The following is a 27,946-nucleotide window of genomic DNA, read 5'->3' as shown; positions in this document are numbered from 1 at the left end:
GTTTGGGTACAGCTTCATTGAGGTTATGTTTTCACTGTTTACTTGCTTTGGGTTTCAAAATTCTTGTCAGTTCTTAAAAGAGGCTCAAACTTTTTCAAATTGTTTTTATTTCATACAAACTATACATTCATTTGTTAAATGACTTCAAATGAGACAATTCAAGGTGAAAAAACACTTATGCAATAATACTGCAACAGCTGGTGACAAGACTTTTGCTATCGCAAGAGTATGTTGAAACAAACTATTGCTAATGCAATAGTTGTGTCCCCTTCAATAGTCACCCCTGATAATCAACAATTTACTGGTACGTACGTCATAGTTTACATAAACTTTGAGGTATGATTGATGATCAGGTCAGGATACAACACCTTTCCCAGAGCTGTAGTAAATACTGCGTGATATTGAGAGTTGTGTCAACCACCAAAGTCATGCCAACCATCTTGAATTACAAAAAGTATGAAATTTGTAGAAACACAGTTGAATATAAGTAGGCAACAATCTGCTTTTATGCATTGCAACCCTAAGATTATTTTGTAATAACTCAAAAATTGAGTATAATACAGTTTACAGAGCATCAAACACTACCCATGATCTGATGAAGACTGATTCAGGCAGTTTCAAAGAGTACCTGGGTATACTAGTATATCAAGTGAGTGAAATCTGACCTCAACATAGTGCTAGTATCTCAGTAATAAAACCAAACGTCATTATGCTTTAGAATACTGGTCCAGGATGTCCATCAGTTTAGTGAAACCTGAAGACATGCGTCTTGTGTAAAATAATAAAGGTAAACAAAACCAGTGATCGCAAGATCACGGCTCATCCAAGGGACACAACTCTGTACTCTCCTGCCAAATTTTGCAAGTGTTAACTGAAATATAAATCAGATTTTGTATTCACAACTGTAACCGTTTCATAATATAAGAAGACTACAGCCTGTCCTTGAATCCTCCCATGTATCTGGAAATTCAATGTCTGTTTGTTATAGGTAAAGCTGACTGGCAGTGTGAAAGAAAATCACATACATATATAATATAATATAATACTTTAACATGATTGCTATTATCATCGTTCATCCCATTCTAGCAGATTTGTGTGCTGCCATCCCTATGTTGATGATGGATTTCATGTTAAAAAAGCTGACTCAGAGAGTTAAATGAAATCTAGTAAAATCTAGATATTTTATATATTTGTATACTTATCCTGCACTACTCATTAATGCATTTACTGCTTTCCTTTGAAAATACGAAGCAGTATGATGGAAACATCAAAGAGAAGTTGTTCCAACTATGTGAGCCACCATATTGCCATTGTACTGGGCCCACGTGACCCAGAAAGTGCTGATGTCATGAATCTCCACATTGGTACTAGAATGTAATGTATGAGAAAATCAATCGTGGGGAGCTAGTGCAAAGATAGGCGGGCAAAGAGACTGAGTAATACAGGATAAGGATACAAATATAAAAAATATCTAGATTTTACATCCATAAATATCATCACAGCACATCAACAGAATAGCACATCCCCATCCACCATGTTTAGTTGATATTATGTAAGTTTCATTAAAGTTTGAAACTACAAATGTGCTATACTTCCAATAGTATTAGAAAGTCTCTGTGTGAAACAACTAACTACTAACCACTGTATACATATCAATGATATGATGCTCTGATATCACAATAGAAGTACTGGTTATTATAACCACTGAACGATATGAAACCGTTATCACATAGACAGCAATATTTGTTTAATGCTGTATTTGTCTCTTATCTTCTGTATTTGTCTCATATCTTTCTCAAAATAATACAAACATCTGACAAAATACTTGTCTGGAATATCTGATTTTTAGCTTTTGATAAATCAACATTTGAACACTTTCATGGAATACTTGGAAAGTGTGTACCATATACAGTTCAACAATCCATTGAAAATGTCCAGCTCCAATAGAAGTAAGTGAAGAAAGGGAAAGAAAACTAAAAGAAATAACAAACAACAATGAGACTGCAAGGTCGATGACGACGCTACCGAGATGACCTAGATGGGTAATACTCTTCATGTCAGATGCTCATAGATCAGGGAAGTAGAAACCTGGCAAGATATCACTGCTTGGAGGCTCCCTTGGCTGTTTTTGTGTTCTGTTTATCTTTGGCAATCTCAGCATCAAGACGCTTGTGCTCTTTTTCCACTGTCTGCCGTAGCTCCTTCTACAAAGAATGAAGGACATGGGTAAGAAAGATTACATGGGCTTTGATGCTGTATGATTATTGGTTACTTTAATGAGTTTCCATCCCATAATACTAAGTGTATTGGAATAGACATATTATCAGAACACCCTACATGCTATAAAGGGGAATATCTTGAACTGCAGTTAACACAGTTAGTAGTATGTTTCCACTTAATTGATAATTAACCATAACACAATATTGGAAATGCAACGTGATCATCACAGGCAGACACTGGGATTCAATCCTTGGGAATTTGGGAATTTCATATACAACTTTAGTTTTATGACAATGTCAAGGTGTGGGAGATGCAATCACATAAGTGCCAAGTGAGTGAGTATGGTTTTATGCTGCTTTTAGGAATATTTCAGCAATATCATGTTGGGGCACACCAAAATTGGGCTTTACATATTGTAGCCAATTGGGCAACTGGTCTTTGACATGATGAGCAGATGCATTTTAACCACTAGGCTACCTCACCACCATATAGAATAGGTTAGTTCATTTGTGAGTGAGTCACATAAATTTTGGCGTCAATTTATTTATTTTTCCCAGATATGTTTTGAATAGAACAATACTGCAGTTTTACCAAACATTATTTGATAAGATCATGAAGTAACATGATCATAGCTTATAAAACAAACCTATCATGTTTTGGTGTTTGGGACAAAACAGCAGTGGTAGAGTAGGCTAGTGGTGAGTAGGTTAGCGTGTGCTTGTCATGACCTGGGTTTGATTCCTCAAATAGGTACAATGAATGAAGGGCATTGCTGGTGTTCCCAGCTGTGATATTGCTGGAATATTCCTAACCACGGCATAAAACTCAACTCAGTGACATACTAGTACAAAATAATGTAGTCAACATGAATCCTTTACCATGCAGCTAGGCCCCACCCAGAGGAAAGAATGACGTTGTCCTGCCTTACCCCCCAGCCCACCAGATCCGAGAGGCTGTAGCAGCCTTCATCACATGTTGCTTGTTTGAAGACATCACGATAGTTGTTCTCATCATCGAAGTTGAGCGTGGCACCACCACCCATGAACAGCATCATGAAGGGATCAACCTGCAAATACGTAGGTCAGAGTGACATGTGAACAGGGCTGTAACAAGATGATTTGATTCATTTCATTCTTTGAAAATTGAATCTGAAACCTTTGTTTGAGCATCATCACTATTCAATGAGCATCATCACTATTTCCACTCACTATTTGAATACCTATGTAAATTATTTCCACACAGCAATAGAGCTCCCACTCTAGCAGAATTGTTGTCAGCAGACATCGCCAAGTTGACGATGTATTTCATGCTAAAAAAGCTGACTCAGAGAGTCAAATGAAATCTGATGTTTTTACTTGTATGAAAAATCAAATCAAATCGAATATTATCAAATCAAGGGTCCAATACTAGTATATAAAATTGAATCAAATCGAAGTCTGGATGGATCGCTGCAGCGCTACATGTGAAACTAGACTAACATCTTGTCTCCAAAATTAACAAATTTAAAGAAAAAATGCTCTTCAATTCTCTTTATAAAATATAACAGCATACTCTTTGTTCATTATTCTGAAACTGTGGTAATCTACTGGGTATGTTTGTTTCAGGGTCTGTATGCCAGATTAATGCGACACATATCACCCTTTGTTGTCTTTCTATCAGTACATAATTACTTGTAACTGACTAAGATTTAAATCTGTAATGTTGCTTATTGCAACAGACTATTTCACAGCTTCATCAGAGTACAAGCTAATATTTTCTCAGTCATGACTGGTAGCTGTCCTGTTGTAAACCCTATTGTTATGATATGTATTAAATAACATTTCAGTGATATCAACATGTTGCATTCATGTATAAGCAGAGACAATATCACAAGATCTATTAATTATAAACAATATCATGTACAAGTTCAGGAACAGAAGGCTGTTTTCTGAGCTGCCATGCAGCCTTATCCACAGCAATGCTTATCTTATTCAATCATCAGATGAAATCTTTGAATCTTACACTTGTGTTTCCTTTGTCCAAGTTGATGTACAAACGGGGTGTTTTTGCTGGCACTCTGAAATGTAAAAAGTGCATTTTCTAAATGCTTTCCACATAATGAATAGTGAACAAAAGGCTGAATTGAAGCAGGGCTTACCATCTATGACTTTGTGTTAAACCCCATTTTCTTCCAACAGAGGTTACTCGAGTCATATCTTCCCATGTACCTTTGTTCTCATACAGCCATATTTCTTACTTCTTGTAAAATCCCCCTGCAGCCAAATATCGCAACACATATGTTATCCCTTCTTTCTATTAAATCAGAACATGTGTTACATCCACTTAGATCCAATTGGGAGTTATTTCATGTTCATCTGAAAAACAGAAACTAGCAACTGAGAGTTCAGGAATCAATACTTTGTTGATGTGGCACACAAGACATTTATCGTCTGCTTGTCTGCTGTCAACAAGGGTAAAGGAGACATCATGAAAGGGTTGTATTAGAACAGAGGTACATGGGAAGATATGACAAGTAACCTGAAGAAGACACTGATTTAACCCATGAACTAACCATAATCTGGGATCATTACCGCGATCAACGGTTTCCATAATCGATGCAAGATTTGACAGTGGAGCTGTCATCATCAAAGGGAGATAAATCCTGCATCACTTTTGTAATGATGATAGATTATTTTCTTTTGTTTAATTCATTCAAATACAATGATATGATCATGATACACAATACAATAACAGTATTAACACTAATATTTACATATCTTTGATACCCATTTTGTTGTCCAGGAGCCCTGAAAATATAGGGCATAAGTCCAAGGGACCCTACAATACAGGACTCGAGGTAAATCCTGGTACATACCTGTCTGTATAAACATGAAAAGTTCAAACCAGTTTGTTAAATTATTGTGTGATGTAGCTCTTTCATTTACGTACTTTCATGGTACGTGAGGTATCTATGTATATAAGGCATTTGCTTGCTGCAGCGGTGTAAGACTATACTCAATCAATAACACACTTACCGCCCAGTGAGACTTGCAAATGGCTGTACTGACAGGGATGTTCCGAGAATGATGAGCAAATCACATTTTTCAAGGTCCTGGAGAAGGTAAAATACATGCACGTAACTCATCTATATTCCAGTGAAAATATGTGGATCAAAGTTCTGGATAATATTTAGCCAGCCACCGGGTATTAATAAAAATATTTTCCAGTTTGGGGCAATGATAACTTCCTTTGAGTATTCAAAAAATCTTGTCATCTGTTGAGTCAATTTCATTGGATTTATTTTTAAACCAGTAACTAAACCAGTAATAACATATACAGTTAAAAAGGAGCTGTTGATTTTAACATCTGTCCATGCCCTGTCACAAGAGCATCAGGAATTGCAACATCTCAAAACAGTGATACAACAAGAGGGATGCAGCATGTTATTGCATTGTTTACCAAAGTGGAATACCTGTATGTGTGCTGCCTGCATTTGATCAGTAGAAAGAGATGTTTAAAGTCATACAGGTTGCAATCTAACATGGCTGCAATCAGTTCTGACACAGAATGTTGGTATGCTACTGTTTACACATTTCATGTTATCACATTTGTGATAGAATGTCAATAAGTTTTGAGCCTTGAGCACTTTTCATACCCAGGTGTCACAACCTATGGTGCGACACTGAACCTTGGGGTGTAGCTGATGTGATATATAAGTTTTGGTATCCTACTCTCAGAAGTTATTGAACAGGTCACATTGACAGAAAGAGACCCGCCTCACGGCAGTGAAAATGAATAAAATTGAGTATAGAGCAGTAATTAAGTTTTTAGTTCTTGAAGGAAACTCTGCGAAGAACAAGAAAGGCTTTCAGCAGTTTATGGGAAGTCTTCCCCTTCATCTGCTACCATCAAACGATGGGTCAATGAATTTAAGCATGGTAGAGAGAGTCTTGAAGATGACCCCCGTTCAGGTCGCCCAACAATAAGCACTAGTCAGGAAAACATTGACAGAGTGCATAGACTTGTGCTGGAAAATCGTCGAATCACACTCCACTGATCCATCGAGACAATTCTTCATGAACATCTCGTCATGTCTAAGGTGTGCGCAAGATGGGTCCCAAAAATGCTTACAGGCGAAATGAAGCAAACAAGGGTCACCATAAGCAACTCCATGCTAATCAGATACAACAAGAATCCAGAAGATTTTCACTTTAGGCTAAAAACCTGTGATGAAACCTGGATCCACCACTATGATCCTGAGAGCAAACAAGAATCCATGGATTGGAAACATGTCACTTCTCCCAGGACCAAAAAGTTCAAAGCCTCCAGATCAGTGCAGAAGGTAATGGCGACAGTCTTCTGGGATAGCAAAGGCGTCATCCACATAGATTACTTACCACAAGGAAGACAATGAATGGGGAATATTACGCTAACTTGTTGAGGCAAGTGCAACAGTCAATCAAGGAGAAGCGCCGGGGCAAGATCAGACGTGGTATTCTTCTACATCAAGACAATGCTCCAGTACACACCATGTTGCAGCCGCTGCTGTCCAGGAATGTGGGCACGAAATCTTGCCGCATTAGTCCTACTCTCCAGACCTGGCACCAAGTGATTGCCATCTGTTCCCAAATCTCAAGAAACACTTGCGTGGTCGTAGATTTCAGGATGATAATGAGCTTATTGCTGCTACTGAGGCTTGGTTTGAGGACCAAAATGGTGCCTTCTACAGAGATGGCATCAGCAACTGGCAGAAAAGATGGAACAGGTGTCTTGACTCACAAGGAGACTATGTTGAAAAATAAATGTGGTTCATACCAATATTTTGTGTTTTTCTATGCAAGGCTCAAAACTTATTGACATCCCCTCGTATATATGACTGCATACTCCTCTTACTAGACACCAGGTCGGTGTTTGATTGAGTGGACAAACTAGCCATGACACGTTGTATGTATTCAAGTTAACAAATACACATCCTCAAAGTACTGACATTGCAAGCTGAAACCATATATTCTTACCTCTTTAACACACTTGAAATATCTGTCAGGCAACTTTTCACCAAAGAAAACAATATCTACAACAAAACAGCACCATTAGTTACTTATCAGATGTTCTTCCTGACCATGTCAGTGTCAAGCAGTCTGCCTCACATTATGCTAATGTCCCTCTGTATTGATATAACAAATCCCTTTGAGTTCTCTTCTGCTGAACAACAAATACATTTTTGTACTTAGTTTAACTAACATTTGCACATTCACAAAAATTCCACCCATATTTAGACATTATATAAAGAAATTGTCTTAAGGAATTTACAATAAAAAAGGCCAAAGTTGTTTTAATCAAAAACTGCAAAAACATTGTAATTATTTAGAGTCTTGAATATGTTATGAATATTTTTGAGTGTCTATGATCCAGCTAGGTCCGAACATATACTCATTCTCTTATCTATGATGATATGGATAGATGTCCGGCTAAACTGGATATTCAATAAGGCATGGTATTAATTATAGCATACAATGACTAAGGGAAACTTTAAATGATGCTTTTTAAAGGATTCAAGAAAAACATATCCATGCAATATGGCATTACTGAGTGTGAACAAGGACACTGATGAGGTGGGTTGAACTGCTGCAACTGCAAACTTCCTTCAAAGAAAGTTTCAGGCAGACAGTGAGTGGCAAATACTTAGCATACACACAATGTCATAAAATCAGATATCAATGCTCACTATCTTTACACAAAAATTGGACAACAAGTTGCATCAAACCGACCTGTACCAATTATTGATTGACATCAACATTAGCTTGCTAAAAATCATATTCCAGCACTAATTTCATACTTGCAGTCCTTAATTCAAAATTTGAAAAGAGACATTTCCGGAAATTCTTTCAGATAGAAGAGCTGGTGTGGCAGTACATCATATGGCCTGGAAAGTTGGCTTTGTTTTTATCCTTGATATTTTTTATGAACTGTGTAGAATATCCAGAGTTTTTTTCAGTTTCTAAAGGTCATTTGATTTGAAAACACATAGACACTATGACATCGAAAACATGACATGGTTCAGACAATTGATCTACTGACCACATACCTGGCTTAACCAGTCCAGCGCAGACTTCAATATCACAGGTGGGAGACTCCTCCGCAAATACCTTCTCTGTATCATGCAAATACACACATTTCAAAACAGTCCCCATTACTTGAATATTCATGTTATTTTCTAAACACATTTACCACCATTTCCAATGATTCTTGCATCGTGATCTATTTTACTTACACACCAGACAGATATCATCAGAGGAGGTGAGTCATAAAACTGATACTCATATTTGGGGAGGCATATGAAATCATTGGAAAAGATCATAGTTATAGAATAATTACTTGGAACCTGTATCAAAATCATTTACTCTGAAGTTTAAAACTGTATTTCTTTGCTACATCCTAATTTCTGACATCAAATTTAGCTTGATGTGAGTGGTTTTCTTACTGCCCTGGACAATTATTTTTTCATTTTTCAATTTCCATTTTTATCCCCACTCTACAACATATATATAGTACAGTACTATGCATATACTCACTCATATACACACATATACACATATAGAGATAAATAGATGTACAATTTTTCAGTTTGACTGAAAAAGATGGGTGGATTTACACAGGTATTCTTAATTTCAGCAATCATGCACATAGCTAATACGGTCCTGTGTAACAGAGTATATATAATTTTAGTCTCCATTGGAAGGTGGCTTACAGACAGATGTTGTAAATTTGTTTATTTGTGCACAAAGGTAAAGCATTCATATATAAAAATGCACATGTGTTTCCTTTTGCTTGGAAGGTATGATTACAGGTAGAGAAATTAGGTTTTGTCTGTCGTACACATAAATAATACAGTCATAATACGGACCACTTATTATTACACCAAATATGGTATCTGACAAATGAGATGGATATGTTTACACTTACCAAACACACTCACTCAAATTATGCTATTTCTGTGTTTACTTTACTTAAAAAAAGGTTCATCTTCTGGGTTGTTTGTATACAAAGCCGTGTTGATGATGTACCTTTGATCCAGTCCTGTGAGAATTCCTTCTGACATTTGAGACAGTGTGATGTACGGAAAGTCCCATGGGCCTCCACAATCTTGTCTGCGGGGAGGCCTGTGTAGTGCTCCAGTGTGTCAATATTCTAAAACATGTGCAAAATAAATTTACAAATTATTGACTGGCCTTGTACCAAGACCCATCTGTTTCAATTTATGATTAATAGAGATAAATGACAATGCCAGTTAACACTTCTGACCATAACAGCCCTTCATTACTAAAGCAAGTGGGTGATCCAGCAAGATCACAGTGACATGTAAACGACCGAATCTTGACCCGGCAGCCAGTGAGTGACAGTTTGACTAACATCTCAAGGGGACAAGGTGATATTTCATCAATAAAATCACTGTGCTTAACTACAATGGACCTCATTCACGACTCACCTGAGTGTAATGACGGAGTAGCTTCCCCTTGTCGTGGAGCTGTTTCACAAAGTAGTGACAGGGTGTGGGCTGAAAAACGTATAGTAGTGACACACTGTAAAAACCTGAGAGATAATATTCAGCGAACTGACAGAAACAAAAAATCTCTGATGCGTGACTCATGCCTGAATACTGTAAATATACCGTACTGTTTGAATGTGAATCACTAGTCATATTGTCACACCTCAACACAGACGTACAGCCTCTCGCTACCTATCCAGAGTGAAATCAATCAAACGTCTTAAAGAGTTTCAGAATATTTAGGTGCTTGTTTTGGCATTTTCTCTACTATTGTACATCTTTATGCTGGACTAACATTTCTCCTTAAAATGGAATTTGATTCAAGGCTGGCTAATTTGATTTACAAAGCGCTATGGCCCTTTCCCAAGATGTTCTCTTAGCATTATGGCCAGTGTTTGCAATACCTTAATTTGCCAGCTGGCCATCAGGACCTGCTGCCGCCTGCAGGCTTTAAGTTCTACAGACCCTGAATGAAAGCTGCATGCCCAATTTGTTGAAATCAAACCAATAAAAAACATAACAGACTACACTGTACACAGTTTCACACTGTTTCTACAAAGTCATTTAGCAAAGCCTATGGCACAGAGAGTTTTAATCTGTTAAAGATTGGTGTTGGTGTGATATCAGGAAGTGAAACTGTAAGCTATCGTAACATGATGGATCATGGATGATTTCTGAACATAATAAAGAGAAAAAGGAAAAGATTACAGCTGAAGAAGAGATAGATAATGTACCGATAAGGGCCTATAAATATTTGAAACTGCCAGTCTGAAACAATAACAATCTTAGCAGGGCTTCCGTGCTATATGAAACTTTGATTATGACTGTCAAAAGTCTATGTTAATCTTTGTAAGTAAGTTTTGTGTAAGTGTGTGAGTGAGTTCAGTTTTACACACTCAGCAATATTCCAGCTATATGACGACATTCTGTAAATAATCAAGTCTAAACCAGACAATCCAGGGACTGACAGCATCAATCCAAGCAGTTGGGATACAAGTCAAATCAGTCAGTGAGCCTGATCACCTGATTTTGTTGCCTCTAAAGACAAGCATGGGTTACTGAAGATCAACTCTAACCCAGATCATCATGGGTGGATCCGTGTGAAGGCTGATCTTTGTAAAGCAGCCCTTGATCTCAGCATCTCTAACAAATTCATTTACCAGAATCACTAATCACACTGACAAAGGATATCTAATAATAAGTCAAAAGGGAGCTGATTGAGTTAACATCTCATGAATGTTCCATGGCTACAAGTTCTTCACAGCCTCTGCATCTTCTCACTGACCTTGAAATGTCCTGGCCAAAGTTCTTTTGCAAGGTGACAAAACGGTTCTGGATGCTCCTGTGAACAAAATAACGTTGCATAAGGAGTAACATCTGATAGCATCAAATGTGTAGCAGCCAGTGCCCAAAACACTTGAAACCATCAGCCCTTACATGATTCTTAGCAAAATGATCAGTTAAGTGTTTATCCCATTGACCATTTATTAACAGAGCTTACAAGACAGAACTAGATATGGCTTTCAGAATACACATACAAGACTTAAGCAATTGTCAACATGATAACTCCATACATCTGATAAACAGTTATTGATAGAAAAATTATAAGGTGAACCATTATTATATTTGCACACTTCACCCCTCTTAGTAATATTGAAGTGCTACATCACGTTATAGGAAAATGACAGGCCTTGCATGTAAAACAGAACTACATAAAACATATTTCTAGACTTTTAAAATAAAATATATTGAAAAGATCAAATGATCCTCTTACTACGAAATAGTCTATGCTGAAAATGGCCATAGGGTCTGGCAGGTTGTACTTCTGGAGGTTGTTGTAGAGGCCACTTCCTGGACTGCGAAAGTCTGGAATACCTGCCGCTGGTAACAGGAAAGAGACAAGCTGTTAACACTGCTGAAAGAGACTTGGCTGGGACTGCATATTTTAAAGGTCTAGAGACTAGTGACTACTTTCTTGGTGGTACCAGGTATTTAATCACTGCACTTCAGGTCTATGTGGGACATTAAATTATCAATTTTCCAGTTTACCTATCTGCGATAATTTGGATAAATATTCATTCACTATACATGTTACACTTTCAAATCTAAAAGTGTCTGATCTGTTTGAGCATTTTTGACAAAACATGTACGGATCTTCTCTCCCTGTACCATTCTTACTTGAAAATGAACCTGTATCGAAATGTCCTGCTCTAGAATTAAAGAAGTTGTCATACATATATACTTGTTCTATCTGACTTCTAACTTCGAAAACGTCACTCAAAGAAATATTTTAGATGTTGATGAATAATAAGAAGGGTAAGATATTTTATGGATGAGAACTATTTTATCATATTACCGTGAGACATTTTGGCATAGGTAAAGTCCTTAAGTCCTTGCTTGACCTAATAAAAACACCAACAACTACAACTGGACATCTTGTTTGTTGCTGATCAAGGTACTGAGCAGTCCAATGACATGTATCAAGCAAGTCAATCAGACTACCCACCTGATCACATCTTATAACAAGAATGGGTTGTTGAAGACAAAATCATACCTGCACCTTTATGGAATGGTTCCATCACAACCCTTACATAAACCTCTGTGTTTCCATGACAACAGTTTTAGTTTTATTGGACTCAGCAATATTCCAGCTATACAGCGGTAGTCAGTTAATAATCAAACTTGTAAATAATCAACCCTGTTTCCATGACTACACTTACATATAACCTCATGTTTCCATGACACAATCACTCACATGTCGATATCCCTGCGCCTGCCATTGTGATGACATTTTTGCACTTGTCACTCTTCAGATACTTGGCCACACCCTCGAAGGTCACCTCGCTGAGGACTTTCTCCACATCATCTAACTTGACAGTGCTGGTGAAATATCTGCTCAAGCCTGCAGCAACTGAAGGATCGAAGTGCCTTGTCTTCACAAATGAAGATGAAGAATAGGTACATGCTTCTTGAGTCATGACTTCCAGTTTGCAATAATATTCCAAATTATACTTTGTCTTAAATCACAAGTCATTTGCTAAACCTGTAGCAACAGGTGTACCACACAATTTGTATTGTGATTCTTGATTTTACAGATCATCACAATTAGAAATGTGATTCTCAGTGAATAGAATTGTGATTGTAGACTTAAAGAACAAATCCACTGCATGTTCCTTGCATCAGTGTCTGACTGTAAATGTAGAAAATGAAGACAGTGCCCAATGATCATATATACGAGTAGTTTACTTTAGATGAAATAAATAGGAATTCATGGAAAATGAGGAATGAGGAATGGCTCAAATGTAAAATGTCTCTTGTAAAACTAAAATGATTTTTCATTAATACAAAATCAAAATTTGAATATAATACATGAATTATGACAACTCCAAGTTAACCTGACATGATTCTTGAATGTATGGAGATTCTGAGGGGTATTCTAGTAAATCCATGTATTACATAGACCAGAACAGAACCAGATCTACTGGTTAATCTCAGTGAGTGAATGAGTGAGTAAATGATTAAGCAAGTTTACTTTAGTTTTACGATGCATTCTAAAATATTTGAGCTGACTGTATAATTGAGTCTGGACCAGACAATCCAATGATCAACAACATGAGCAGCGATCTACACACTTGGGATGAGATGTATGTATCAACCAAGTCAGCAAACCTGACCACCTGATCCTGCTGTCTCTTACAACAAGCATGGGTCAATGAAGACCAACTCTAACCTGGATCTTTGTGGATCCTCAGTCAGATCTCAATGTCAAGGTTAACTTACGTGCATCTATTGCTCCTCCAACCTGAAAGAGATAACGATATATTCACATACACATCAATGGATATACTTAATAATTATTTATATCCAATTAAAAAACAGAAGAATTAGAGTTTTTCACATTAGCACATCTTCTGTCAACATGTTGCCTTTTGACATAATCTTAGATCTATGTCCACGAGTTAGCTATAAATGTTGGTCAGGACTATGCATTTTCAACTCACGAGTGTAAATAATAATCAGGTAGATTTTGGAATTGAACCCAGAACCAGTATGCTAAACTGTGAGTGAGTGAGTGAGTGAGTGAGTTTAGTTTACGCCACACCCAGCAATCTTCCAGCTATATGGCAGCAGTCTGTAAACAATCGAGTCTGGACTAAACAATCCAGTGATCAACAACATGTGCATTGATCTGCACAATTGAAAACCGATGTCGTGTCAACCAAGTCAGCGAGTCTGACCACCCGATCCTCTTACAACAAACATAGTAACCGTTTATGGCAAGCATGTGTTGCTGAAGGCTTATTCTACCCAGGGACCTTCAAGGGTTTGCTATACTGTCCGACAGCAGTGTCATCTGCTGCCAACATCGTGACTGACATTAACCTTATGTTGACACAGACACTGCTGAGTCTCATCTGACATTCAACACCATTAGTGACTGACTGACTGACTGACTGACTGACTGACTGAGTGAGTGAATGTTACGACCTGTGGTAATTCTACAGTTAATCGTAGGCTTATGAATATTGTAGTGCTACAACTGCTTTGTGGATTGGGACCCAGGACAATAACAATAACTGTATTGAGCTTTGGTGGTTTCTTATTTCCTTGACAGATCCTCGCACTAAAAACATTGGGAATGTGCAAAACAAGCCAGCTTAAACATATTTTTAAAATTTTTACTGCATAGCTACATGGACCAAACACAATAAACAGTCTCTCTAACTGCCTAACCCCAGCTTGCGATCAATGTAGCCTTCAAATTTAATTCACAGATGGAACATTACTCAACAGAACGAGGCTCTGTTCCAAAGCATTCTAAAATAATTTGTTTCTGCCACAATAAACTCAGAATTTCCAGACACGTTTTTCACTTCCACTGTGTTTCATGTGCAGTATTCTAATTTCTCATTTATTCTGTGTTCATGTTTTGGTATGACCACCATTAACAAACATGTGATTTCATTTTGGGTTAGAAGCTGCAACTGGAATCTTCTGGACTTCATTGTAACTGCACTAACAACCCTTATTTCTTCACAAAAAATCACCGATGTATATTTCTATTTAGACATATGAATCACAGCTGAGAAAAGGAAATCTCTAAAACAATCAATGAAAGCCATAGTCAATACAAACCTGTGTTGACTGGGCTCCTTCTTCCTTGCCTTCTGAGAAAAGAGAGACATGATGACATAATTATCCAAAAGGTATCATCATCTGCAAAACTGTCCAAAAATTAAAACTAATTCAACTGACTCTTATGATTTAAATACAACAAATGTACAATGTCCATATTTAGAAATCATCATGCCACATTTCATGAAGATTAACACAAGAGTCATCACAAGATGACATATCCCCCCAGCCCCTACATATTTGAAAGGATAAATCATCTGACAGTTGCTTGATGTTTTCTTAGACTAAGTTTGAATTGTTTCCATGGAAGTCATGAAAAATATAAATGCCACTTCAAGATCTGTCTCTGTTGAAAGATCTGTTGAAAGATATCAAATGGTTTTCCAGTTGTGCTCTGCAAACGAAGCCTATCCCTCCATTTTGAGACTAAGTCAGAGTTGTGTCCATGGAAACAAGGAAAAATAAAAATGCAAAAACATTGTAAATAGCAAAAGGCACCACTTTGTGGTCTGCTTCAAATATCTGCCAAGTTTTGATGTAAGACATTGAATAGTTTTCGAGCTGTGCTCTGAAAACAAAGCCCATTTTCAGACTAAGTCAGAATCATTTCCATTGAAACTGGGGAAATGATAAATCATAAAAATCTGTAAATAGCAAAAGGCACTACCTTAGGGTCTCCCCTACATATCTGCCAAGTTTTGCAGAAAGGTATTCAGAAGTTTTTGAGTTGTGCTCTGGAAACGCAGCCCACTCCTCCATTTTGCAACTAAGTCCGAAACATTTCCATGGAAACGGAGAAAATAATATATCACAAAAACCTGTAAAGAGCCATAGGCACCACTTTAGGATCTGCCACACATATCTATGCTGGGGGGATAAAAAAATGTATAACTCTAAACTGTGAAATAAAGATGGGGAGGGGAATATCCACACTTAAACTCCCACTGCATTTGATTAGTAAGTAGAACAGTATTCGGTTCCAGCCAGGTTATATCCCTTCAGAAAATACCTTGTTCAAGAAAATGAAAAACGTTGAGAAATGTTTGCTTGACAAGCTAGAATGTCCTGATCAGAACTTCCCTTCAGAAACAATCTGGATGTTCTGAAACTATGAACACAAAAATGTGACGTTTCCACAAATGTCCCCAGCCCTTCCAACTCCAGAAAATGACGTATGTTTTTGCAGTTTTTCATCTTACCTGGCTTCTTTGGTGATTTACTGTCATCCTGAAATGAGGACAATGAAAGATACAGGTACCTTGTAACATCATCATTTCATATTTGGTACACATCTGTCGTGTTTTTTTCTACAAATTTTGTGTCGAGTTTGGTCTAAACTAATTGTTTTGGTAAAAAACTTTGATCAGGTTTGGTACAACATGTGCATCATTTTGGGCATAAACGTGCCTTGCTTTTGGTACGAACTTTCTAGATGAAACATTTAGGTTGTATAATTGGCACAAGCCTATTAGCCCGATGGCAATTTGCTTATTGGTAAAAGGCATCATTTCTTTGTGTCCAAAGAAATATTTGCTATTTCCATTAGACCTGTGTTGATTTGTCTCAAGGTAATAACATAATAACAACTATTAGTCATCAAGATGATGATAATCATTTAAATAGAAACAAACAGATCTAGTTTCATCGTGGAAACTGACATTCATATGCTCTGACCTTGCATGTTGATGAAATGTATACTGTGAAATAAGTCACACACGGTTTTGATACATAATTTTTTACACAATATGTTACAATATTATGAACATCAAATCAATACTCAGTCACAACAGCATGTACACACATGGCAGGAAACCATTCAATTAAAACTGAAATAAATTGCTTTTCTAGAGTGAAAAAATTACTTTACTGCAACACAGGCCATTGAAGAAATGGAGGATAAATATGGATACTGATGTGTTGGTTAGAGGATATTTGTAGTTGTGTTGAGTTTTAAGTCACATTGACATTACTCCAGCCATATGTGACGAGATCAAGTTTGCATCCATTACCACCACCATTTAAAAACTGAAGATGTCATAACATCGAATAGAAAAGCAAGCAATTTGTTATTCTCCCTATGAAACTACAATTTGTGATATAGGTCAACTTCCCTCAGGGAATTTATGATCAAGTGCCTGCTTACACGGGAAAACCGATCTTTTATATTTCTTGTAACATAATGGGAGTTCCTTGCAGTTGAAAAGTCCACATGGTCAAGCAAAATATGCTTGATGGTGAACACCTCATTGCAGGAGATACACATGGGAGGTCCATCCCCTCTGTTTTCAGCAGATAGTCATGAGTAAAACGGCTGTGGACAATACAACATCATTTTCATCACTACTATTTTCTTCATCAAAATGTCCAGGATGACAGGGTGACTTGAAGTATTATTTCAAGTGCTTGAAGGCAGGATGCTGTAAACACAATGAAGGTTGTTTTTTGAGTGGGTCTGGTGTTTTAAATAGGCCAAAGCTGCAAAAACAGCTTTGGCCTTGGCGGTGAAGACGGAACTGTTGTCTAGGATTCAATGACTTGCAGCACTGGCAACTTGTGTGGTTGAACTCTGCTTCCAAGTGATGGAACCAGGCTGGGCACTTTACGAAATAGGTTTTCATATAGAGAGTTAAAAACACAGCTGTATGCTGGGTTGGACTCATTTGAATGCAATTTAGTGATGTACTGCAGTGCAAGTTCAATACGGCATTTTGCGAGAGAGGGTCCGTTTGCCTCCGCATACAGACTGTCTACCGGAAAAGTCCCATAGGCTCTGAGGCAGAGCCCAAGGCCTTGATGGTGGGTAGAATATAATTTTTTAAGATTGCTTTTGCAGGCTGCTCCATAGTCAACTGAGCTGTAATTTAGTTCAGAACAAATGATCTGTACAGGTGAAGGAGGGTAGTCTGATCCCCTCCCAATTCTGAATTTGAAGCGACTTTTAGTAAGTCAACAGCCTTCAAGCACTTTGTTTTCAAATATTTTATGTGTGGTAAGAATGTTAAGTGATGGTCAAATATGATTCCCTGGAATTTGGCCTCTTCTACAACCTTGATACACATACCATCTAAGGATAGGTCTGGATCCTTGTGCAGTTTGTATTTATGGCAGAAGTGAATACAGTTTGTTTTGGATTCTGAGTTCTTAAAGCCATGTTCATTGGCTAATTTTTGGAGTTTGTTAAGACAGAGTTGTAGCTGCCTATTACATTCATATTCCTACCATGACATGAAATATTGAAATCATCCATCCCAACAACATAACTATTTAAAACTTTAGTGAGGCTGTTAATTTTGATGCTGAAAAGGGTGACAGACAGGATGCTGCCTTGAGGGACGCCCTGTTCTTGGTGGAAATATTCAAACAATGTAGAACCCACTCATACTTGAATTGTCTTTGTTTAAGAACTGGGATATGAACTGAGGTAATCTGCCCTTCAATCCAAATTCATGTAAATCTTTTAAGACACCATCTTTCCATGTTGTATCATATGTTTTATCTAAGTCCAAAAAGATAGATACAGCATGTTGTTTGTTGACAATGGAACTTTGTATCAATGATTCCAGATGCACTAGGTGTTTTTTTTCACCACACTGGAGGTCACTATGGTGATTATTTGTCTGCAAGTACCAGATTAATCGATTGTTGACCATGCGTTCCATGGTTCTACAAACACAGCTAGTTAGTGATATAGGACGGTAGTTTGACGGGTCAGTATGACCCCGGCCAGGCTTTGGTATAGGGATGATGATGGCATTGTGCTACGTACGAGTGGGGAATGTTTCCGGCTGTCCAAATGCCATCAAATACTTTGAGTAGAGTTCCCAAGCTAGAATCATGGAGGTGTTTCAGAAGCTGATAATGAATATCATCAGCTCCTGCTGCAGTGTCAAGAGCCTGTCTCAGGGCAGTATGTAATTTTTGGAGAGAAAATGTTTCATTGTAATCCTCACCATTATCTGAGCTAAAATTTTCTTTTCTAGTTGGGTTTGGTATTCTGGAACTGAGTGTTATAATTTGATGATGAGGAGTGGTTTTGCCAGAGTTTCAGCAAGTTTGTTTGCAATTTCAAATGTAGTTGGACACATATTTCCTCCATGAGCTGCGTTTTGTTTGGCATTTGTCATTTTAACAACTTTAACGTTATGCACAGTAGGATGGTGTCAGAAATACTGAAGACAGAATTCAGTCATGTAGTGGTGTATCAATGGAGTCTCCACTGCCCTCATTAACAATAATCAAGCTAGCCATTAAATTTCTTGTGTGACACATCAACAAAAACATCTTGTTGACTGATTCCTGTACTCTCTCTTGCTTAGGCTTCTAATTTTCAGTTGAACATGAAATACTGAATCTGTCCTTCACATGCTGATCAACTAACTCCATGACGGACGCCATATTGGATCTAAATCAACCAAGCATGTGTTCTGATTAGATAACAGGATAAGAGATTGTGTTCCGATTTTTTGTCACCAGGAGATTTTACGTGAACTGGGAAACATGGTCATATTAGAACAGAAGTACGTGGGAACTTATGACTTAAACAACCTAGGAATGCTGAGGTACAAATACTCGTTGAAATATTAATACCACTCTGAGTAATAAAACCATTCCGTTCCACCTATCACAGTTTCTCAACGGGTCTTTAGCCATGGATAAAGGGAGCGTCACACCTACCTCAACTTCAACCTCAACTTCACTATGTTTCATTTATTGTCAAATGACATGTACCCACTGGTATTAACCCAGTGGAGTTAAAACCGCATTGAATTCCTATTGCCTAATGTGAGTGATAACTTTCCAGTACTTACTCTAAACACAAAACAACATCTGAAGTCTTGCCACTTCCAATCAATATTCGAACATGTAGCAGAGTGAATAGCACTTTGGAATCAGTCTAAATTTAGTATTCAGAAAATAATTTCACTTAATGGAATAATGATATCAGTCATTGCAACTGTTTGTTCCCGTTAGCCCATGAAATGAGGTACTGGCAGAAATCACTTGCAGCAAGAACTAACACTGATAACGAGAGTGATTAATTTTCCCGATGGACAGTTACTGAGAAGCAGTTAGCCAAGGGTCAGTCTGAATGACATCAATGAGAGCTTCATCTCTGTGAGCCTGATTTACACAAACAGATCACTGATTATGACTGACTCCCTCCCATCTCTATTTGATTATCTGCTCACAAAGATAAACAGTTTCAATCAACACAATCTTACCTTTTTCTCGCCTTCCATTTCTGTGGTGCAGTTTTAGAGAAGTACTTTGTTAAGAGTCTGCTGAAATACAAACAGGAAACTATTCCTAAACATGATAAACCAATAATTTAATCTAATGTTTGAAGTGAACCATGCATGTTGTGTTGATACTGATAATAAACCTAGTAAAAGCTCAAGATGTGATCAGTTTAGACCCGTCATGATTATGTGAGTAAATTGTTAATTTTCTAACAGTAATACAAGTTCTGTTTAAAAGATACCAGTCTCTAACTAAGCACTGTCCATCTCTGGGATACATTCAGTTACATATCTTTCTGATCATGACTGATGTCTCATGGCACATTTTTCAAACTGATAAGGCCTTTGATCAAAATCTACGATTCTTAAACCATTTTCCAGAAGTGAACCATGTTTTCCCTTTCATAAAAAAGCCAAAAAGAATATCTGATTTTAATGAAAAAAAAAGCCAAAGAGGATATTTGTCTTTTTCTCTGGACCCATCGCAATGGTGTAGCACAGTGGTTACACTGTGCTTGCTGGTTACAGTGATGACCAGAGTTTAGATTCCCAACATGGGTACAATATGAGAAGATCATCTGTGCTGTCTTCCTTCAAGATACAGATGGAATATGATTTTAATAAAATAACTAAAAAAATATAAAAAGTTGATCATCCGTAACATTTATCATCTTCACTCTCACTCAATCACGTCTTAACATGTCCAGGTATTGAAGTTATGACACCTTCATGTGTGGCAAAGCTTCCAATAAAAATGTCACAAGATGAGAACAGTTTCACAGAAAAAGCTAAAAGTTGTATAATGAATCTGTTTTTCGACTGATTTCACTTGTCTTACAGAGACTGACAGCAGTTCTGTCACAAGGAGTTCTTTCACTCACATGAAAGTAACAAAACATATTATTTCAGTTTCCACCTCAGTAAAATATTGGTTTTATGTTTCCCGATGATGTAGTATTTTATCACTAAATACATAAAAGATTCATTCCTTTCCTCAATTTACTTCCTAGACATTTTCATCACTGATTATTATTTTGATGAAAGAGAAACACTTCTCATATTCTACCTTTCACAACTGCGTAATTTGGCCAACAGAAGTGAAGGTTTGGGATATTGTTTTGTTTGATTCCTAGGGTGAAACAAAGGTTTACTGAAAATTTGTCTATAAAATAAAATGTGATACAGTCATCAACTGTACACTTACAGTAACATTAACAGGGCTAAAATATCAACACTAATCACAGTATAAATGGCAGAGGTAAACAGTGTGGAAGTCCATTGGAAGTACAAATACAGAGGCAATAGCTGTGATAATATCAACACTGCTCAAAAGTGGTCTGCTTGCAGAGTAGACCAAGCCGGGAAATCAAGGATGAAAAGTGATGTTGATACAACTGCTGTCACCTGTGATTCCATATTGGTATCTGCACTGTCAGATCTCAAGGGCACAGATCCAGTATGGTAAGAAGGTAGTGTACTGTATACTGGCAGCGTTCAAAATACCTGCCTGACTGACTGACCATCCAAGAAGGGTTATTTTCAACAAAGACTGACAAGATTCTCAAGCCAGATTCATCTGCCTGATAGTTATGTTAAAATTTAGACATGCATAAGAGTATTGTGAGTATGCAGGTAAGTTCTGGTTAGGGTTGACAAGTTTTACATCTCACCAGCCTGTGGTCTGGCTGCTGTTCTTAGAGTTAATGTAACCTTGCCTTCCATGCCTTCACTCAAACTTAAGGTAGTCTTAGCACTAAGCATGTTTTGTACACCTGCAGCCTGATCCCTTACTCTCGGAGGCCAAAGTCCTAGTGCACTCCAAATGCTTGTATAAATACTGTATAGAGATTTGTCCACTTCAGGATCACTGGACAAATTGGGAAACTGACTTGACAGTCATTAGTGAGGTTTCTTTGCCATAGAGTTATACCTGTCATAATGACAATGCCCGTGCAGTATGACAATTACATACTGTGATACCATCATTCTACTGCAGTATGACACAACCATATCGTGATGCCTCCAAGAAATGAGGATCACTTCATTGTTCCAGTGATGGACAATATAGTGTTACATTTGCAGCAGCACATGTTCATGTAGCTCCGAAGAAATATTTGTCAATGCAGTGTCTAGAAGTTTGTCCTGCACTGACTGGTGCTCAATTACTGCTGCAGGGACACTGAGTACAGTGCTGACTTTCTCATTCAGAGCACTGTCCTATGGCTGATATCAAGACTCTTGTCATTACAATATATTTGAAAGAGTAGCCAAAGTCCAGACTCTGAAGAGCATTCAAGACTGGAGGTATATGCATACAGAAGGCAATCCTGATAACACCCTCCCAAGAGGTAAACCCCTTCATGAACTCTGTATTGATAATAATACTAATAATGTGTCCATCTATATAGCATCTAACTCCACATTAGGCATGATCACAGAGCACCATAAACAACAGCACAGCACATTATTACTCTGGATAACCAAAGCTGCCTGTCAGGCAAAAGAAAGTTGCAGTCCCATGACTTTTTCAACTGGGTACCAATTTTACTGTTAGGTGCACCTAGGCAATTTGGAACAAACTCACTTGCCTAATTTGAGACAACATGTATCACATGTGCTTCACTGAGGGGAATGTTGCTCAATGTTGCTTAATTTCATGGACTACACACCACAACTAGTATTCTGTCAAGTTAGAGGAACTGACCTCCTTTCCTGTTGAAGACAGTCATTGGCATAGTAGGACTCGACCAAAGCCTAATGGAGTTGAATCTGAACTGAGGAAGACATTCTGTTGCAACGTGTCTCTGTCTGCTATCCTCCATCTCACATCCATGCCAGTGTGATAGTTATGAATCCAGCTTTGAAGCAAACAAACAGATCCTTTATGGGATGGCCATTGACCCTTTACTTGATTTATCAAACCTTACAGAGAAGGCCATAGAGCTACACCATAGAGCTCAGATTGATTTGTTCCCAGATGATATCACAGTGCTTTCCTGAGCTGGTGGAAAATTATGTCAAGCTGACGAAGTACTTAATAAGCGAAGCATCCCATAGTACTTGATCAAAAACATCTTATCACCACGGTGATGATGAAGGACATCCACACACATTACTTTGGAGATGAGAATCTATTTATTTTTGTGAAATATATATCTAATATAAATATGCGTGTGTGGCTGTGAGACAGTACATGTGCTAAAGAAACATTATAACGTTCCAGGTGAGTTTTATTCTGTAATATTCCCACTGTTTTGTTGTTGTTTATTTTCAACATGCATTGTGCAGAGAAGAGTCACTGGCTAACTGACAATGACACAAGTGAAAACCATGCATACTCAAGTCAAATGATCCTTATACACGAGTCAGAATGAATGGATGTTTTGAACTGTATGCACCCATGTTTGACAATGTGATATTATTGATATTCATGACAATCTATCAACCATGACACTAGCTGTAGATTATGCAACTTTCAGTATTCATGACCTACTTTGGGCTAATGGCCACGATAATTTTGCCATGGTAACAAAGCAGTTAGTGGGCACTTTTCCAACAAATTGTGTAGACATAATCTCGTTTAAATCATGTGCTCCAATTTAAATCATGTGCTCCAATTACAAACCACCTGTGGTGAATTTTGAGCTATGCCAAAGTAAGCTTCATAAATAATAGACTATATTCTTCATTTGTTCACATAGTCTGTTATCATTTGTACTTTCTCTCCCTGATTCTGAGTGCAGAAAAACTATAGTATTGTGTTTTCATTATTATTGTCACACAGAATTGACATTGAAGATTCATTATCAAGAAAAAGTATTCAGATAATCTGAAGTTTTACATTCAGTGACTGCTGAGACTTTGCATTGAGAAAAAAATGTAGCTGTAAAAATTAACAGAGATAGATTTGAGATTTTGTAGAGGTAAAAGTGCTTCAGTGATTGCAGATCTTATACAGTATGTACTGAAGTAAATATTACCATAAATAAACATTGTCACAAGCATCTTCTAGTAACAGATACTAGGGGATGGCAACATGAGAGAAAGTTGATGTCTAATACTACATCTCCAACAGTTTTTCAATCAGTCTTGAATGGAAACAGTTTGAGAAAGAATAATAAGTGGGTATGGTCTAATGCCATTTGTAACAATATTCCTGCAATATCATTTTGAAAGGAAACATAATTAGTGACAGAATAATAAGTGGGTATGGTTTAATGCCACTTGTAACAATATTCCTGCAATATCACCTCAGACAGTGCCATGTAGGGAATCGAACCACACATGAGCAAGTACTTTAACCGCTTAGCTACCCTACCACACCCATATCTTAGGACAATGTGGATTAAGTATCATGTCTGATTGTGTGTGGTGGTACCCACATCGAATTGAAACCTTCGGGTTTGGTGCCACAAGTTAATCTTTAACCATACGGCTATAATACAACCACTCCCTATATATACGTAATGATCGGAGGTGTTACGATTCTGACCTGTCACATTCTGGCTAATGGTAATCTAACAATTGCTCTCGCTAACAGCCTCATGACGGGCATTTAAAGACCACATACATGGGATATTGCTGAAACAAAAGTCATTCAATAACTTGTGTATCATGATGATTTTACAGGAACAGACATCTATAAAAGAACAATGCTAAGAATTGTCCTAAAAATATTCTGTCATGTAAAATAATTAACATAAATATACAGTGTATATTACATTTCACATCGTAATGCAGATTACACATTCTAAGTATTCAAATTAGATAACGGATCGTCATGCATAATCATAAATAAATGGCACCACCATAGAGAAGTCTACTGTACAGCCTTCTTTCATATGGCTGTTACAAGGGTTCTTGTGAGACTGGGAGTGATACTCGCCAGTGGAGGATGTGTCAAAACATCGAATGTTTTGACTAGTTCTTTAAATATAGAATGCTTACAATAAAACAGTATATATTCAGGAGGCGTAAAGTTCAACATACCTATTGTATTTCCTTCTGCTTGTGATTGGCGGAGGGTTTCCTTGTTTACCGTTCTCAACCCGGATGTTCGTTCACTGCTAATAATAGGTGAACCACGAGCTCTAGGTCACAGCGTTGCAGAACAGCATCACTGTATGAAGCCTTTATAAATCAATGACTAGTTTTCTCACACTGCAACGTTCAAATTTGCGCATTCACTCACCCTAATCTGTTAGCAGTTGGCAACCTCATGGATTTCAGTTTGTGCTTTACATACGCGCGTTGTTAATTGACTAATCAATTAGAATTTCAAATCAAGTGCTATCTTATAAACGACAAAGAAAAAAAACATAGATGCTTCACAGATTCATTTCAAAGAACATTTTTAGATCCATTAAACCAGAGATACTCTATAGGCTCCCTGATTAAACCAACTGACACAGAAGTCGTTAATGTTCAAAAATGGGTACAGTATATTTCAAGACTGAAAAAAGACTAAAGTGGCTCAACATATCGCTGGAGTCACTGTCAATGTATAACTGGATTTCTAGACCCACTGTATATGGAAAGTTGTATGGAAATATACGGAAATATATGGAAATATTCGCATCTGGTGATTTCAGAAAATTGATTCAGCTAACCATATTCAAGGTAGTATATAATACATGTATCTGAAAAGGGAAATTCATACAGTCATAAAAGAGACGCACTGAAGTGTTCGCATTTTAAAATATAATTTAATAATAATAATAATACAGACTACAGTTTGTTTCAGGTCATATGCATAATAGACTGCATGGGTAAATGCGATCTGGTTGCGCGTTAATTGTTGCTTAGGATGAATTAAGTCAGTTACGAACAGTGAGAGACATCGGAAATGATATGTCAACAAAATGGTCACGGATGTTCTTATAGCTGTTGGCGATTGTCTTAAAATTAAACAAAGAAAACAAAAGAACACAAAAGAAAAATGGAAGTAAAGAAAAAAATAAAATAAAAGAACAGGAAAGAAAGAAAGAAACAACATCAACAAAACCCCATAACATCTGTGCACATATTGTAGACATATACACGACACAGCTGGGGTACTGTCGACGTGACTTTAAATTTAAACTTACAGCTAACATGCATATATCTGTGAGTTGCACCAAGCGATATACACTTTCACCACACGGATGTCTTATTTTTTGTCCTGTGTAAATATACTTGCGGCAGAAATTAGAGGAATGACCTTATTTCATGTCTTTTGTCCTCCGGTGTGCCAGTACCACCGACATTGCGTGTGGTACTTATTGCTGTTGGTGAATGCTTGACATTTTAGAAGAGTGGTGTTACATTCGCGTTAGGACCCCAGACACCCGCCAGCATGTATCTATCGATTCTCGCGTCTTCTCGTTCATGGGGATGGTGGCGACATTCAACTCGCTTCGTGAGACGTCCTATTGGCCTCGGGAATCTCCTGGACTCGAGGGAGCCCGATTCTTGGCTCAGCATTCTGTGTAGCACAACCATCTATGTCTGGCTTCCAGATAAACACGGAAACGTCAGACGCCAGTATTACAAATGTCGTGAAAGATTTGCCGCTCCTGAGGGCAATTCTCTGTACTTAACGCCCAGTTCTTTGTTTACCAAATCAGAAATGAATTTTTTATTCAGTTTAACTTATATTCTACGTTCCTAAAAACTGGGCAAAACACAAATATCCCAAGAAGTGAGAACAAGACCAGGAGATCATATCTAGTAAACCCATCCATACTACAAAAGATCTGGTCTTCATTAACTCATGCTTGTCGTAAGAGGCGAGTAACAGGATCGGGTGGTCAGACTGACTGGTATGGTTGACACGACATTCTATCCCAGCTGAGTTGATCGATGCGCATGTTGAGAGCATTGGATTGTTTGGTCCAGACTCGACTATCTACAGACCAGAAAAAAAAATGCTGAGTGCGGCGTTGTCAAGACAAGCAAAGAAACAAAAAGGACACTGCCGGAGAACTGTGACAGGCAGTCGAATAAGTTTGAAAAACGTAGACGGTGTCGGTGACCAAGTCTAACTCGCCTTCCCTATGGATACAAGTATTTTTAGACCTTTCACCTGCAAAACCTTCTGAAAAGTCCTTCACTTACATGTGTGGTACTGTGAAGAACCACATGTATACGTCCCAAACCATTGGTGATAGCTGAGAGATTTAAGTTTTACCAACGGAACCAACGCCATGCTGAAACTGCGAATGCATTCGTGGCAGAGCGTCGTCGACTGAGTGAGTGCTGTGATTTTGGAAACTTTCTTGATGATGCATTGAGAGACATGTTTGAATGTGGGCTCACCCAATCGGCTATGCAAAGAAAAATGTTGGCTGAAAAGAATCTGGACTTAGAGAAAGCCACTGAAATTGCTTTGGGTGTGGAAGCTGCTAACAAGGAAACAAATGAATACAGTCACAAAGTTAATGTGTTGACCAGACATACAGGCAAGAGTACTCACAAAAAGGCTACAGAAAACAGGAAAATCGTAACTCGTGTCCTGTTCGTGAATGTTGGAGATGTGGTAGAGCAAACCATCAAAGTGATGACTTCTTTCACAAGTCGTCGAAGTGTCACTCATGTGGTAAGTATGGGCATCTGAGTCGGAAGTGTCCAGATAAGAGTAAATCCACAGTCTCGAAGTCATACAAACCTGAGAAATTGAAGAAAATATCATCTAAGGTGAAGCACATTGAAACGGTTGACATCGAAATGTGTTCGGATAGTAACAGTAATAGTGACATTCTCCCAGACACTGTGTTCTCCGTAAGAGCCATGAAAGTTGACAAACCCATTTTCATTCCGATATCAGTAGAAGGGACAGAAATTGCCA

General features: G+C 37.7%; 1 protein-coding gene across 3 annotated transcripts; it reads right to left on the bottom strand.

The window, feature by feature from the left end:
* Positions 1-90: 90 nt before the first annotated feature.
* On the bottom strand, positions 91-25,137 carry LOC137293952 (NAD-dependent protein deacetylase sirtuin-2-like). Of its 3 annotated transcripts, none has more exons than XM_067824844.1 (16): positions 25,111-25,137; positions 20,104-20,163; positions 16,081-16,108; positions 14,882-14,913; positions 13,526-13,547; positions 12,501-12,656; positions 11,520-11,626; positions 11,031-11,087; positions 9,686-9,754; positions 9,264-9,387; positions 8,285-8,350; positions 7,215-7,270; positions 5,235-5,311; positions 4,222-4,276; positions 3,149-3,286; positions 91-2,204 (listed from the first exon to the last, which is right to left on the bottom strand). In XM_067824844.1, exons 2-16 carry the CDS (start codon positions 20,119-20,121, stop codon positions 2,100-2,102), a joined length of 1,110 nt encoding a protein of 369 aa, XP_067680945.1. In that variant the 5' UTR covers positions 20,122-20,163; positions 25,111-25,137; the 3' UTR covers positions 91-2,099. The 3 variants fall into 3 exon arrangements, with proteins under 3 accessions (XP_067680945.1, XP_067680946.1, XP_067680947.1); XM_067824845.1 differs by lacking the exon at positions 25,111-25,137 and adding an exon at positions 24,930-25,076 and having other exon boundaries at positions 20,104-20,160; XM_067824846.1 differs by lacking the exon at positions 25,111-25,137 and adding an exon at positions 22,826-22,979.
* Between the last annotated feature and the right edge of the window lie 2,809 nt (positions 25,138-27,946).

This window comes from Haliotis asinina, chromosome 8 (genome assembly GCF_037392515.1).
Source record: "Haliotis asinina isolate JCU_RB_2024 chromosome 8, JCU_Hal_asi_v2, whole genome shotgun sequence".
Classification (NCBI taxonomy): domain Eukaryota; kingdom Metazoa; phylum Mollusca; class Gastropoda; order Lepetellida; family Haliotidae; genus Haliotis; species Haliotis asinina.
Note: the sequence above shows the minus strand (reverse complement) of the source record. Positions and strands in the feature narration are given on the sequence as shown.

What these genes read in the sequence shown, in the direction of transcription:
- LOC137293952 (XM_067824844.1), bottom strand. An exon ending in AGGCGCAGGGATATCGACAT is followed by an intron (nt 11,627 to 12,500) that starts GTGAGTGATTGT and finishes TCCTGTTACCAG; the next exon opens with CGGCAGGTATTCCAGACTTT. An exon ending in CGCTGGACTGGTTAAGCCAG is followed by an intron (nt 7,271 to 8,284) that starts GTATGTGGTCAG and finishes GTTTTGTTGTAG; the next exon opens with ATATTGTTTTCTTTGGTGAA.